The sequence below is a fragment of the Miniopterus natalensis genome, chromosome 18 (genome assembly GCF_054644295.1).
Source record: "Miniopterus natalensis isolate mMinNat1 chromosome 18, mMinNat1.hap1, whole genome shotgun sequence".
NCBI classification, from domain to species: Eukaryota; Metazoa; Chordata; class Mammalia; order Chiroptera; family Miniopteridae; genus Miniopterus; species Miniopterus natalensis.
Genome location: NC_142098.1, coordinates 33,460,115 through 33,475,614, shown reverse-complemented (window position 1 = coordinate 33,475,614; position 15,500 = coordinate 33,460,115). Strand labels below are relative to the sequence as shown.

The 15,500-nt window shown below is 35.9% G+C and overlaps 1 protein-coding gene across 1 annotated transcript; it reads right to left on the bottom strand.

The window, feature by feature from the left end:
- Positions 1 to 1,039: 1,039 nt before the first annotated feature.
- Positions 1,040 to 14,876, bottom strand: ZNF570 (zinc finger protein 570). The gene is made up of 5 exons (XM_016206550.2): positions 14,687 to 14,876; positions 13,889 to 14,057; positions 12,346 to 12,472; positions 11,922 to 12,017; positions 1,040 to 3,119 (listed from the first exon to the last, which is right to left on the bottom strand). The coding sequence occupies exons 2-5, from the start codon at positions 13,919 to 13,921 to the stop codon at positions 1,771 to 1,773; spliced, it is 1,605 nt and encodes a 534-aa protein (XP_016062036.2). The 5' UTR covers positions 13,922 to 14,057; positions 14,687 to 14,876; the 3' UTR covers positions 1,040 to 1,770.
- Between the last annotated feature and the right edge of the window lie 624 nt (positions 14,877 to 15,500).

Genomic DNA, 15,500 nt, shown 5'->3' with positions numbered 1-15,500 from the left:
GCTGGATCAAAAGGTATCCACATCCTCAACTTTACTAGATATTGCTTAATAATTCTAAACACAACTATTTGCATATAGCACTGTATTAACATTCCTATTGCTGTGTATCTTTTTAATCATTAGCAATATAATGCTTTTGCCAATGTGATGATCTTGAAGTAGTTAATTGTGGTTTTGCTTGCATTTCTCTTACTACTAGTGGCGCATATAGTCAATTATTCTAATATCCCTGAATCCACCCTTTCTTTACTGGTATGAACCATTTTTATCATATGCAAAATTCCTACAAATAGATCATACTCAAGAATTTTCTTGCCATTCTTAAGAATTCATATTTCATAGATGAATTTCAGAACAAAGTCATGAAAATGGAGAAAAGGGCCCATTCAGAAATTTTGGTTCAAAATGCAGTGAACTTATGATTTAGGAATAATTGGTAACTTTGTTATCTTCAGTCTCAACTATCTAATACCCCTCAACTTAGTTCATTCTTCAATTTTCTGAGTGTAAAAATCAATGTTTATATTTCAGTATTAACACTCTCAGCTTTTGGAACTTTACTCCATGAGAACGCAGTCTTTGTACTGATCATCATTGTCTCATGCCTATAACAGTGAAAGTACCTGGCAAATAGTAGCTACTCAATATTCACTAAATGAATGAAATGATGTGCATGTGTATGTTTTCTTCCCTAAGTCCCCTTTTGAGTTCAATTTTACAATCACTAGATAAAAATACTTATATTTTTTCTACAGCACAGAACAGTTTAAATGCTTTGAAATTACCTAGGTTCAATCATACAACTACCCAAGCCTGGTGCCTTTTTCTGGAACAGTATGAATGTTTATATTTATGAGTTTTGTTTTGTTACTGTTTTGAGTTGTGATTATCCTTTCCTTTTTCTAAATGTAAGCTCTGTATTCTCAGTAAATTCTTATTTTAATTGGTGTATCCAATTCATTCTCTCTGGAAACTTCCTAAAACTGGTTATAAGTGTTATATTTCTACTACTTTGTCTATATTGATTGGTCACCTAGAGTACAAAGACTTCACTTGTGTTCTAAAAGTTTTAGGTTTCCCAATTATGACCTATTTCCCAAGGGTGTTCTACTTGTTTTAGCTATGAGGGGTGAGTTAATATATGCTGAGTATGTAGAACAATGCCTGGTGCATAGTAGGCACTCATTAAATGTTAGCTATTATTACTTATTGAATATGTGCTATATTTAAAGCACTATATGAAGTACTTTACATGCAAAATTCTTAATATATATCAATTTACAATATACACTATTTCATTGAATACATTTTAAAATACAGTACCCTTTATTATCCCTATTTTAAAATTAAAGAAAATCCTGAGGTTTAAATAAGTCAAGCAAATTACTCAAAGCCACATAATCCCACAGTAATGGTAGAGCTATAATTTTCTAGAATCTAAGCTTTTCATCCTGGGAAGTTCTTAGTGCCCAGAAAGACTAATATAAAATAAGGCTGAGAGGTACATAAGAACCAGATAATAAAGCACGTCATTGACAGTTTTAAAGACTGTGAATGTTAGCTTAAGAATAGCAAGCTAAAAATGTTTTAATTGGGGGCAGTAACATATATATCCTCACACTTCAAAAAGATAGTTTTGTGTGCATGGTGAGAAATAAATTTAAGGAGACCAAAATTGATACAGGAAGGTCTATTAGAAAAGCTATAGCAGTGATAACGGTGAAAAGGATCTTAGACTGGAGTGACATTAAAAAATAGGGTCTATAGGACTTAGTGATTGACTGAATTAGGTGGTGAGATTGATAACCCAAGATGGATTCTCTGATGATGAGCAAGGTGTGCATGCTGTCTGAAGGTTTTCTTGCATTCCTTACATTCATAGGGTCTCTCTCCAGTATGAATTCTCTGGTGTTGGGCAAGGGATCCACAGTAACTAAAAGCCTTTCCACAAACATTACATTCGTAAGGTTTCTCTCCAGTATGAACTCTCTGGTGTTGGGTAAGGGATGAGTCATTGCTAAAAGCCTTCCCACATTTAATACATTCATAGGGTTTCTCTCCAGTATGAACTCTTTGATGTTGAGCAAGGTAGGCAATCTGGCTGAATGCTTTCCTACATTCCTGACATTTATAAGGTTTTTCTCCAGTATGAATTCTCTGATGTTGAGCAAGGTGTGAATTCTGGCTGAAGGCCTTCCCACATTCCTTACATTCATAGGGTCTCTCTCCAGTATGTATCCTCTGATGTACAGTAAGGTATGCACGAAGGCTAAATGCTTTCCCACACACATTACATTCATAAGGTTTCTCACCAGTATGAACTCTCTGGTGTTGAGCAATGGATGATCTATTGCTAAATGCTTTCCCACATTCAATACATTCATAGGGTTTCTCTCCAGTGTGAACTCTCTGATGTTGAGCAAGGTAGGCAAACTGGCTGAAAGCTTTCCTACACACTTTACATTCATAAGGCTTTTCTCCAGTATGAACTCTCAGATGTTGAACTAGGTGTGCATTCTGACTGAATGCTTTCCTACATTCCTTACATTCATAGGGTTTCTCTCCAGTATGAATCCTCTGATGTTGAACAAGATTTGATCTCTGGCTGAACGCTTTTCCACATTCTACACATTTATAGGGTTTCTCTCCAGTATGAATTCTTTGATGAAGAATAAGGGATGAGCTCTGGCTGAAAACTTTTTCACATTCATTACATTTCAAAAGTTTCTTCTCTGTATAGATATTCTTGGGTTTAATAGCAGTTAAATTATTTTTAAACCTTTTCTTATGTGTGTCATGTTTATGTACTTTCTCCTCTTTTGGAACTACCTGCTGTGTATGAAGCAGCGTGTTCAGATGGAAAACTTGCCAAGATTTGTTATATTCTTGTCCTGTTTCATAAACAAGGGCTTCTTCATTAGTAATTCTCTCTTCTTTGAAATATGCCTTCTGATTCACTGGTTGTCTCTCAGAATGGCCCTCGCATTTCCATTCCTCTCTCAAATTGGAGCACTCAAGGCCATAGCTTGTAAGTTTTTCTATTATCTTCTGAGATGACTGTGCTTCACAAATGTCCTGCTTTTGGTTTAATTCTTTACTGTCACACACAGATTCCCAGCCTGAAAAATAGTAAGAAAAGCATGTCTCCTCTTTATGTACCAGGTGGTACATTTATGAAAGTACATAAAGTGAAGTATGTGAGTTTAATAGCAAATAAAACCAACAAGCACGTTGGCTTACATGATTCTGAAGTGTGTAAGAACAAAAACTAAAAATAGGTTATACAGAAAGTTGGGGAGGAATGATTAGAATTATAGGAAAATCAGTAAGGTAAATCTCAGATGAAGAAATTATAAAAACTCTCACTAAAGTGGGAATAGAGAGAACATGCCTCAACATAAAGAATACCTATGAAAAACCCACAGCTAACATCATACTCAATGGTGTCAGGCCAAAATTTTTTTCTTTAAGATGAGGAACAAGACAAGATCTCCACATTCACCACTTTTATTAAACATAGTATTGCAAGTTCTAGCCACAGCAATCAGACAAGGAAAAAAGTAAAAGGCATCCAAACTGGAAAGAAGTAAAACTGTCATTTGCTTCCACAATTCATAGGAGTCAACATTAAAGAGACAACAATCCAATTTAAAAATGGGCAGAGGAGCTAAACAGACTCTTCTACAAAGAGGAATACAGATAGCCAACAGACATATGAAAAGATGGTCACAATCGTTAATTGTTAAGAGAAATGCAAATTAAAACCACAATGAGCTATCCCCTCACACCTGTCAGAATGGCTATCATCAATAAATCAAAAAACAAGTGCTGGCAAGGATATGGAGAAAAGGGAACCCTCATGTACTGTTGGTGGAAATGCAGAATGATGCAGCAAATATGAGGGTCCTCAGTAAATTAAAACTGGAAGTGCCTTATTACCCAGTGATTCCACTCCTGAGAATATATCCAAAGAAACCTAAAACACTCATTCAAAAGAATACACACATTCCTATATTCATTGTAGTGTTATTTACAATAGCCAAGATGTGGCAGCAACCCAAGTGCCCATCAATAGAAAGTGGATAAAAACGTTATTTTATATATAGTGGAATATTACTCAGCAAATAATAAAGAATGAAACCTTACCATTTGCAACAGCATGGATGACCCCAGAGTATGTTAGGCTAAGTGAAATAAATCAGTCAGGGAAAGACAAATACCATATAATTTCACTTATATGGAAAATCTAACAAAATAAATGAACAAAATTGAAACAAACTCATAGAAAAAGAGGACAGACTGATGGTTGCCAGAGGGGATGGAGGTTGGGAAACTGGGTGAAAAAGGTGAACAGATTAAAAAGTACAAATTGGTTGTTACAAAATAGCCATGAGGATGCAAAGTACAACATAGGGAATAGTCAATAATAATATAACTATGTATGGTGCTAGGTGGGTAATCGAAATATTGGGTGAACGCTTTGCAATGTATGTGATTATCTAAACACTATGATATACACCTGACACACAAGATATTAGTAAATGTAAACTGTAATTGAAAACTAAAACCTAAAGTTCTTTTAAAAAAAATGACAAAATAATTAATAGCAATATCTAATGATAATAACCATTAAAAAGAATTATGTATAAGTTGACTTGTAAAATACCATAAGTGAATCATTAAATAAAAGGCACATAATAGAATTGAGAAACTATGAGATTACGGTACTATTCATACCTCTTTATTTTTAATATATTATTTCAAAATGTTAGAATCATTTTATAAAAGCAATTGAAGAAAGTATAAAGAAAATAACCTCAGAAGATACCTTTAACGTTGATCACAGCAACAATGAAGACAGAAAATGTCCTGGAAATAAATTTATAAGAAATGAGCAAAAGCTTTATAATTCTAATGATGGTCCCACCCTCAAAAATCTGAATAAAGGGAGAAGATATACACTTTGCTTTTGTATATAAAGAATCAACAATGTAAAGCCAGTGATTCCACTTCTGGGAATATATCCAAAGAAACCTAAAACACTCATTCAAAAGAATATACACAGTCCTATATTCGTTGAAGTGTTATTTACAGAAATAAAATGGATTATAAGAAAGTACAGTGACCCTTGAACAACATGGGTTAACCTGTGTGGGTCCACTTATGTATCTTCTCTCCCTTATGATTTTCTTAACATTTTCTATTTTCTCTAACTTACATTATTTTAAGAATACAGTATATAGTATGTATCACATACAAAATATGTGCTACTCAACTGTTTATGTTATTGGTAAAGCTTCTGGTCAACAGTCGGCTATTAGTAGTCAAGTTTTGGGGGAATCAAAAGTTATACATAGATTACTGACTATGTGGGGGGTTGGCACCCCTAACCAGTTGTTCAAGGGTCAATTGTACTCTAAACAACTGTATACCAACAATTTGGATAAACTAGACAAAAGAGACAAATTCTAAGAAACATATAACCTACCAAGACTGAATCATACAGAAACAGAAAATCTTAACAGACCCATAACTAGTAAGGTGATTGAATCAGTAATAAAAAACCTCCCAACAAACAAAAGCCTAGGACCAGAGAGTGTCGGTGATGACTTCTATCACACATTTAAAGAATTAACATCCATCCTCCTCAAACTCTTCTAAAAAAAAGGGAAGACTTCCAAACTCATTCTATGAGGCCAGCATCACCCTGATACCAAAGCTAGACTAAGACACTACAAGAAAATTACAGACCAGTATCTTATATGAGTACTGATAAAAATATCCTCAACAAAATACTAGCAAACAGAATTCAACAGCATATTATAATGATTATACACCATGACAATGTGGGATTTATTTCTGGAATGCAAGGATAGTTCAACAAAAGTCAATGTACATATTAACAGAATGAAGGAAATAAAACCACTAGCTCATTTAACTGATGCAGAAAAAGCATTTGACAAAATTCAACATCCTTTCAAGATAAAAAACACTACAAATTAGGAATAGAAGGAAACTACAACATAATAAAGACCAATATGAAAAGCCCACAGGTAACATCATATTCAGTGGTAAAAGACTGAAAACTCGCCTCTAAAATCAGAGCAAGACAAGAATACCTACTTTCACCACTTCTAATCAGTATAGTATTAGACATTCTAGCCATAGCAATTAGGTAAGAAAAACAAATTTAAAACATCCAAATTAGAAAGAAGTAAAATTATCTGTTTATAAATGATCTTAAATATAGAAACCCTAAAGACTCCACACACAAAAAAAACTTGTTAGAACCAATAAACAAATTTAGCAAAGTAGCAGGATATAAAACCAACATATACAAATCAGTTGTACTTCTATATATTTAAAATTTTTTAAATCTAAAAAGAAAATTAAGAAAACAATTCCATTTTACCGTAGCATCAAAAAGAATAAAATACTTAGGAATTAACCAAGGAGGTAAAAGACATAAAATGAAAACTACAAAATATTGCTGAAAGAAATTAAAGAAGGCATAAATAAATGGAGACATCCTGTGATCATGAACTAAAACAGTTAATATTGTTGAGCCATCCACACTACCTAAAGTTATTCATAGATTCACTGCAATCCCTATCATAATCCCAATGACATTTTTTCCAGTAATAGGAAAATCAATCCTAAAATTCATATGGAATGTCAATGGAACCTGAATTGCCAAAACAATCTTGAAAAAGAAAACTCCCTGATTTCAAAACTTAATACAATGCTACACTAATCAAAACAGTATGGTACTGGCATAAAAATAGCACTGGAATTGGAAATGATTTCTTTATTATAATACCAAAAGCAGGGAACAACAAAAAAGCAGACAAACTGAACTTAAATGAAAAATTTTTTTCATTTAAGGACAAATCAGCTGAGTGAAAAAGCAACCCATGGTATGGGAGGAAATATTTGCAAACCACATATCTGAAAAGAGGCTAATATCCAGGATAGTGCTGATAAAAATAAACTGTCTGTTACTTATATATACACATATGAGAGTCATATATGCATAAAGCAAAATAAAACAGATGAGCAAAGTAAGAACAATAACAGAGTACTTTATATGAAAGAATATCTCTAAAAATTAATAAAGGATTTGATTTAGGAAAAGTTCTAGGATATAGGAAAAAATGGTAAACAAAGAAAATAATAAATGTGGGTAAATCTAAATAGAACTTACTAAACAAAATAATGGTATAATTTCATAAAACAAAATATTTAGCTAGACACTATTTACAAGAGAAACAGTATATAGAATAGAAAGTAGAGAGTAAAAGGGGTGGAAAAAACTACACCAAGTAAATATTAACGAAAGGAGGCTAAAATAGCTATATAAATATCAAGCAAAATAGTTAAGGGAAAAATCATCGCTAGATTTGAAGAGGGTAACAGTAATATAAGGAAGAATTCACCAGAAAGATCAAACAATTCCAAAACCATATGACCTAATAAAATGCTTTCAAAACATAAAGAACCAATTGTCAGAATTACAAAAAAATTTTGTGTATTCACTGAGCAGAAGTCTGTAACATATTTTTCCCCTTAATTCTTTGCTCAAAGAGATTAAAAAAAGAAAAAAATCAATAAAGAGCCATGCCAGTGTGGATCAGTGATTGAGTGTTAACCTATGAACCAGGAGGTCACCATTTGATTCCCGGTCAGGGCACATGCCTGGGTTTCAGGTTCAATCCCAAGTAGAAGGCGTGCAGGAGGCAGCCGATCAATGACTCTCTCTCATCATTGATGTTTCTATCCCTCTCTCCCTCTCCCTTCCTCTCTGAAACCAATTAAAAAATTTTTTTAAAAAATCAATAAGGATACAGAAGATTTGACCAGCAAAATTAATGAGCTTAATCCAATGAACATATATCAAATACTGTACTCAACAACCAGGAAATAGATATTATTTTTTAAGGAAACAGTATTTACAAAATCCCTAGGACATAAAGCAAGTTTCAAAAAATTTCAGTGAATGCATATTAAACAGAACACATTCCCTAATTACAATGCAATTAAACCAAGCAAAAATCTTAAATTTGGAATTTAAAACTTCCAAATAATTCATCAGTCAAGAAGAAGAAGACATCAATGAAAATTAGAAAATGCTTAGATATAGATAACAAAAACTACACGTGAAAACTAATACAGCCTTAAATGCTTATAATAGGAAAAAAGCCTCAAAAACAATAAATTATCAACTTAAAAGTTAAAAAAAAAGAATAAATAAATGTAAGAGGAATAATATAATAAAAAGGAGAAATTCATGGAATTTTAAGAAAGCTGACTAGAGAAGATGAGTAAAGTGAAAAGTGTCTGAAAACACTAAAAAATTGGTAACTCCTGTAAAGATTTGTCTCTCCCTTTTTGGAAAGAAAAATAAGCCATAATTACATATGCTGCCAACTTTAGAAAATAATAGACAACTTTATCTAATAAAATTGAAAACTTACATAAGAAGTATAAATTCTTAGAAAAATACCATAACTCCACGACTACAGGAGAAATAGAAAACATAGAATCTTAGAACATAATAGAAACTGAATTATCAATTTAAATTATTTTCACACACACACACACACACACACACACATCTCAGGCCAAGATGAACAAAGTTCTACCAAACATTAAAAAAAAAAATGATTTACACAAATTCTTCTAAGGAAGATAAAGAGAAATACTCACCAACAAATTTTATGAGACTAGGACAATCTTGATTCCAAACTATGACACGAGTATGTGAAGGGAAAACTGAAGGACAACCTCACGGATACACACAGATTACTTAAATAAACATTGCTGAATAGCAACTAGCAGTGAAAAGAAAAGATATGAAGATGGGTTGGTATCAGGAATACAAGGTTGGTTCAACATTAAAAAATGTAATATGTAATTTACCACACTAACACATGAAAACTGAAAAACTATCTATAGATAGAAAAAAAAATGTCCTAAAACTCAAATGCTTTCCACAATCAAAACTCGAGTAAATGGAACTGAAAGGTTATCTACCAAAAACCTTTAAATATCAGAATTATTATAACAAAATATTAAAGCACTCTCATTGAGACCAGAAGCTGATAAGTCCACCTGCTATCACTACTTCAATTCATACCAAACTGAAGATTGAAGACAGGGCAACAACAACAAAAAGAAATTAAGGGCATAAGAATTTAAAGTGAAGAAACTGCCATTATTCACAGATTTGCCTGCTCACAGAAAAAAATCCAAAGAAGTCTAAAATTTATTATCATTAGCAGGACAGCTTAGCAACGTGGCTGGATATAAGGGCAATGTATTTAACTTCATTTTCACATATAAACAACAAATAGAAAATATCGACACCATTTAACATAGCAATAAAACCAGTATGCCTAGACATTTATCTAACCAGAAGATGTGCATGGCCTTCATGGAGAAAATGACAAAACATATTGAAGGAAATTTAAAAACCTACATAAACGGAGAGATAAACCAAATTTACAAGGAGAAAAAAATTTTAATTGATAAATAAATGAATGAATCAAAAGCCAATAGCTCTTTGTTGTTTTCTGGTAGAAATTGACAAGCAGACCCTAAACTTTATTTGGAAGGCCAAAGAGCAAACAAGATTCTAAAGAACATAGACAAGGTATAGGTACTTGCCCTGACAGATATCCAGTGTTATAATGAAGTATTTTAATTAAGACAGGCTGGACATAAGGAAACAGAGATGAATGGAATAGAGCTCAAAATCAGACCCATAAAAATACTATAACCTGATAGAATATATAACATTCAGAACAATGAGCAAATACAGCTCATTTATTCAATAACTATCTGGAACATTTGGTTTTTCATACGGTACTAAAATTAAATTTACTTCAATCTCAAAAATTAAGTTTGATTGTATTATGGCCCTACATATAAAAGGAAAATCTTTAGAAGATAATTTGGAAGTATCTATATGACTTTGGAATATAGAAATGTTTCTTAAAACAAAATATCAAAAATATAAACTACAAATATATGTATAAAAGACAACCTTCCTAAAAACAGGCAAAAGACTTGAACACAGGTACCCCATAAAAGAGAAGATCCAAATGGCCATTATAAATGTGAAAATATGCTCAATTTCTTTAGTAATCAAGGGAATTCAGATTACAAGTATAAAGAAATAATATTTCACACTCAGCAGGCTAGCAAAAATTTTTTGTCTATTACAAGTGTGGAGCAATGACCAATCTCACACACAGCTGTTAGAAATGTAAATTATTACAAACACGTTGGAAAATAAAATGGCATTATCTAGTAAATTCCTGGTTGTATTCTCTATATGAACTCAAGCATATATGTGTACCAGCAGTCCCATTTAATAGGGTTCACAGCAGTAGCATTTACAATAGCATAAAACTGAAACAATTCAAATGACTTTGAATGGATAAAGTGTGGTTTACACAATGGAATACATTACATGTCAGGAAAAAAAAAAAAAAAAATCAGTGAACCACAGAAATGAAAATCAATATGAATGAACCAGGAATACAATTTTGAGTTCTAAAAAAAGTCAGAATTACATACACAATATATTTCTGTGCATAAAAAGTTGAAAATAGGGATATATGACACAACTATAAAGAAAAACCAAAAAACGATATGCAAAAATTGCAGGATAGTTACCCCAGTGAGAGGTGGGGATGCACCACGGTTATGAAGTGGTATTTCACTGGGCAGGGCCTGCAAGGACCTAACACGGCACTGACAATTTTCTATTTCTTACACTAAGAAGTAGGTTCATGGGCTTTTTGTTCTATTACTATTTAAGGACACATATATCCTAATATATATTCATGTATGTGAGTTAATAATTAATAATTATTATTGATAACAATTAATAAAAATTTAAGATGTATTTGACACTACGATTCTACATCAATTTTTTTTCTCAGAAAACTGAACAGGGACATAAACAATTGGGAAACGGTAGGGTAGCCGAGTGGGGAGCAGTATTGACACAGATGTTTATAAAGACCCTGATTTTCTTCTCAACTTCAGTCCTCTATTTTACCTTAACGCTTCCTGTCTGTATGAAAATTCTTCCTATGCCACAGAAATAAACTGTTAATATCCTCTCCCTCAAATGTTTTCTGTTTTGCTAGAGACCATCATCTTCCCAGTTACCCAGATCCCCTGCCTCTCACCTTTTTCTGTGAGTTTCCCGTTTGTCACTTTCTCTTCATACATTCATTTATAGCTATATCATAACTCTGCAATGAGCCTACAAATTGTTTATTTATATAAGTGAATAACACCCTAGCATCTTGCAAGTACCTTGTTTAAAGTAAAATTTCAAAAAATGTTGATTAAAGGAAAAATAAACTGACCATTAAGAGAAAAATGAGGCATTTAGAGGTATACTACTACTACTACTACTAATAATAATAATAGCTAATATCTATTAAGTTCATAATATGAGATAGGAACTGTTCAAAGCACTTTAAAGTATTACCCCATTTTACACACAACAAAACGAAAGCACAGATCGGTTAGTAACTTGCCCCAAATTTCACTGCATGTGTCAGGATTTGAACCTGGTACACCAGTTACAGCTGTCTGTCAAGCTCAAAAGTTTATCAGATTAGAAAAATATTTTTTTTAAAGACTGAAAGAGGCCTATGAAACTGGGAAGAAATGGGATTCAGAGAAAAGATAAGTTAATTATTAGAAAGAAGGGGCAAAGTGTTAAAGGAGAGAAAGTTATGAATAACAAATTTGGGAGAACACCCTAAAAGGCCCTGAGTTTCTGCTAAGACCTAGAGCATCTGAGAACACGCCAACAAAGAAAAGTGAAGAGATGACACCGAGTCAAGCTGAGCTGTACCCTGCAAAGGTTTTTGCCTGCCTATTTCTTCTTCACCCACCTGAGCACAAGCCTTTTGCCAGCTCTTTCTTCACCATCCAGGGCTCTTTCCCTTGTTCCAACAATAATATCACACTTGGCTTAGAAAAGCAAAGTCCTGCATATATAAAAGGAAAGAGAATTTGGTCATGCTGTGGCTATCCCAGATCTCACATCGAATCCTTTGATCATCAGGGAAAAGAGAATTTAATAGTGAGCCAGAGAAAAATGTGTTAAAGACATGTACTCAAAGCATAGGGAAGCTGAAGCTTCCAACACAGGTTCATGATAGACCTGTCCACTGCCAGCTCCACAAATATGAAATCATTATTTGACACAGGCAGCACACATTCAACCAAGCACTGCAGACGCGATCCAAAGTTTCATAACGGTGGGAGCAAAGAGCCCCTTACGAACAGAAGCTCCATTCTGCAAGGTACTCTTACCCAGTGACACCAAGATCCTGTAGTTCTCAAACATCACGTTACTGTACAGATGCCTTTGAGATGAATTCAGACAATCCCACTCCTCTTGGGAGAAGTCTACAGCCACATCCCTGAAGGTCACCAACTCCTGAAATGAAATAAATGAAAGTTAAATAGCCTCATCCCTGACCACACTTACCTCACTCATTTTGCCCCGAGGCTCCCCTTCAGGGCTTTTGTACCTCTGATCATTCTATATAAAAACAGCAATGCTCCTGCCCCAGTTCTCTATTCCTCTAACCCTGGTTATTTTTCTCTATGGCACTTACTTTTTTTGTTATTTATTGTCTGTCCCCCCCACCTCCACTAAAATATAAGCTCCATTCCCAGTTACTGCTATATTCCCAGTTACAGAAGAGTATCTGGCACACATGAGGTGTTCAGACCTTCACTGAATAAATGGAATTAGTAAATGAATGGTTCGAAAAGCTCAAGCTATCAGAGGATTAAAAGTGGGACCCGAAAGTGCTTGCTATATCTCTAAAAAATGTGCGAGGCCACATTGAAATTCAAATACTTCAATCAAGAGTGCCTAACCGCTCATACTATTACTTCTGCCTAAATGGGCTGGGCAAAGTTCTTAAAAACTTGCAAGCCATGCTGTGATTGAGTTGGATTCCAGATTTCTACAATGTGACCACTTGCTGATGAAACTAACACATTACATGTCTCTGTGTGTGTGTGTGTGTGTGTGTGTGTAAAATTTGTTTTGTTTACAAAACTAAAAGAGGTAAATCTGGCAAGAAAAGACTTCATTATTGGTCATTTGATATAATTATCATAGTTAAAGAAACTGCCTCTACCAAATAAAAATTCTTAAAGTGTTTTTCACCACTCAGTAACCTTTTTTCTTAATTATATAGAGTAGTTTGTGAATTTCTCCCTCTCTGTTCTACCAATAACATACCTCATATGTCGCAGAAAAGTTCCTGTTAAGAGTTTGGGGCAGAGGGTTAAAAAGTAAAATGATAGACACAGACTTCTTTTATGTAGGTGGGTACGGGATAGTTAACAGTCAATAGTTAGCAAGGGATCAATAACAATGAGATTCGTGGTCTCTGCACTCATGCTTTGAGGGCCCAGAAAAAGAGGGAACTGCTTTGTTTTGCAAAGACAAGTGTTAATCAGGTATGTTATCTCAGATGCAAGAGAAAACAGACAGACTTAGTTAAGGTGAAAATTAACCTTTGTTAGGGGAAAAAACTGCCTCGGGACATGGCTACCAACCAGAAGCTGCTTATGTTTAAAACGTTCTAATTTCAGACCACCCTTAGTAGTTATTTTAGGTCTCTGAGTTTGCAAGGTCGCCAGGCTGGCTGGCCCTGAGCTTTACAGGTTTAGTATGTGGCCCCTTTTCATCCACACCTGAACGGGTGGGAATCCATTGGAGTTTTAAGAAATAACATAACTGGTTACCCAGAAAAAGTTTCAGCAGAAGGCAAATTAATGTCTGCTCATTTCAAAAAGCAGGAAAACATTTCAGGCAAGAGAAACACCAACTCACCTGGTACACAGTTTTAAGAAGTCCAACAGCCATTGTTTCCTCCTCTTGGCTCTTCTCTTGGGAAATGGTAGTAGGCTCAGATGACCGAGATGGGAAAGGGAACGTAAGAAGCTGGGTTTTCCTTGCAGCATCCAAATCACCAGCCTAGAAGTTTGCAGCTTCTCTCTTCCTGTTAAGAGAGGAGCATAAAGGAAACCGGGGAATTTGTTTGCATACAATTCAACCCATGCCAAAATCACTTCCTAATTTATTATTTCAACAACAGATTTTCTAGATTTTACAAATCAAAACTCCGAGTAATGTAATCATTTATATAAAGACAACACAACTAATAAATAACAGCACCATGATCAAATAAAGGTCCTCCCGACTCCACAGTCCTCTTCCATAGATCACGGATGGCACACAGTCTCCCTCAATCTCCCTAGATACTGATTCTTAAAAACTAAAGCGTCAACCACCGTTTAACACACATCGCAGTCCGTGGCCACGGGAATGGGCGCGGTCTCCACGGTCGCCCTCTCTCCCGTACCCCCAAGCCTCAAATACTAGGGTATCACAGCCCACGGTCTCACACACCCCAGCCCCTGAGGCTGAGAGCAGGGGAACCGGGGGACAGAGAATACTTTCCCACCCCTACGCACACTCACACTCCGCGGCACCAACCACTGACTAACTCGCAGCCACAGTCACACACGTACAATGTGTGCCGGCACCTCGAGTGACAAGCTCGCTCACTCGGTACCCTAACAGCCACCACGTCACAGCGCGCCCGGGACCCGCGGCCCGGCGACTCACAGGCCACTCCTCAGCCCACTCCCCGCCAACAGAGCTGAAGCCGAAAGACCCCGTCTTCGCCCCCAAGGTTCGGGCAATTTCTACCGGGGCCCACCTACAGCCCTTGGAGGCTGATGGAACCCAGCCCCTGCGGGCCGGGAGGGGACGGACCAGTCGTCCGGGGGACACAAAAGGGCCGCCGGCTACTGCGCGCGGTGTCCACTGGGAAATGTAGTCCAGACCAGAAAAACCAGCGGCGCTGCAGGGTCCAACAGGGCCCTCAGTGGGGTTCCAAACGCCACCCCTTGGCCCCAGGCCCTCCTACGCCGGCCTCTCCCGTATCTTCCAGAAGGAGCCCAGAAGTCCCAATTCCTCTTAGCTCCGTACTTCGGTCCGCAGCAGGGATTGAGCGCAGCTTCACACTAGATGGTCCAGGACTAGAGCGCGCCTTTAGCGACCCGGGCTGAAGAATTTAGAGCAGGGGCTGAGCCGCAGGGGGCAGCGCCTGTTTGGGCCCCTTCCTCTCGGGCGTTCTAGTTCAGGGAACCGCTTACCTTGCAGACTCCAGGGCGGGGTCAGGGTAGAAGGCAGAACCCTTTGCATACCGTTCTCCTATTTGTGATTTAGTGACGGTGGGAGCGAATGTGTCCCCTCTCTCTAAAATGGCCCTTCTGCCAGGCATCTTAAAATTTCCCTTATTCCCTACATTCAGATAAAAATGTCACATTTCCAAAGAGGCTTTACCTTATAACTTTCCCCTGGCACTCCACGGCTCCTTAATGTAACTCTATCCTCCCTTAGAGCAATAGTGTTTATATTTTGTTTTTTATTTGCT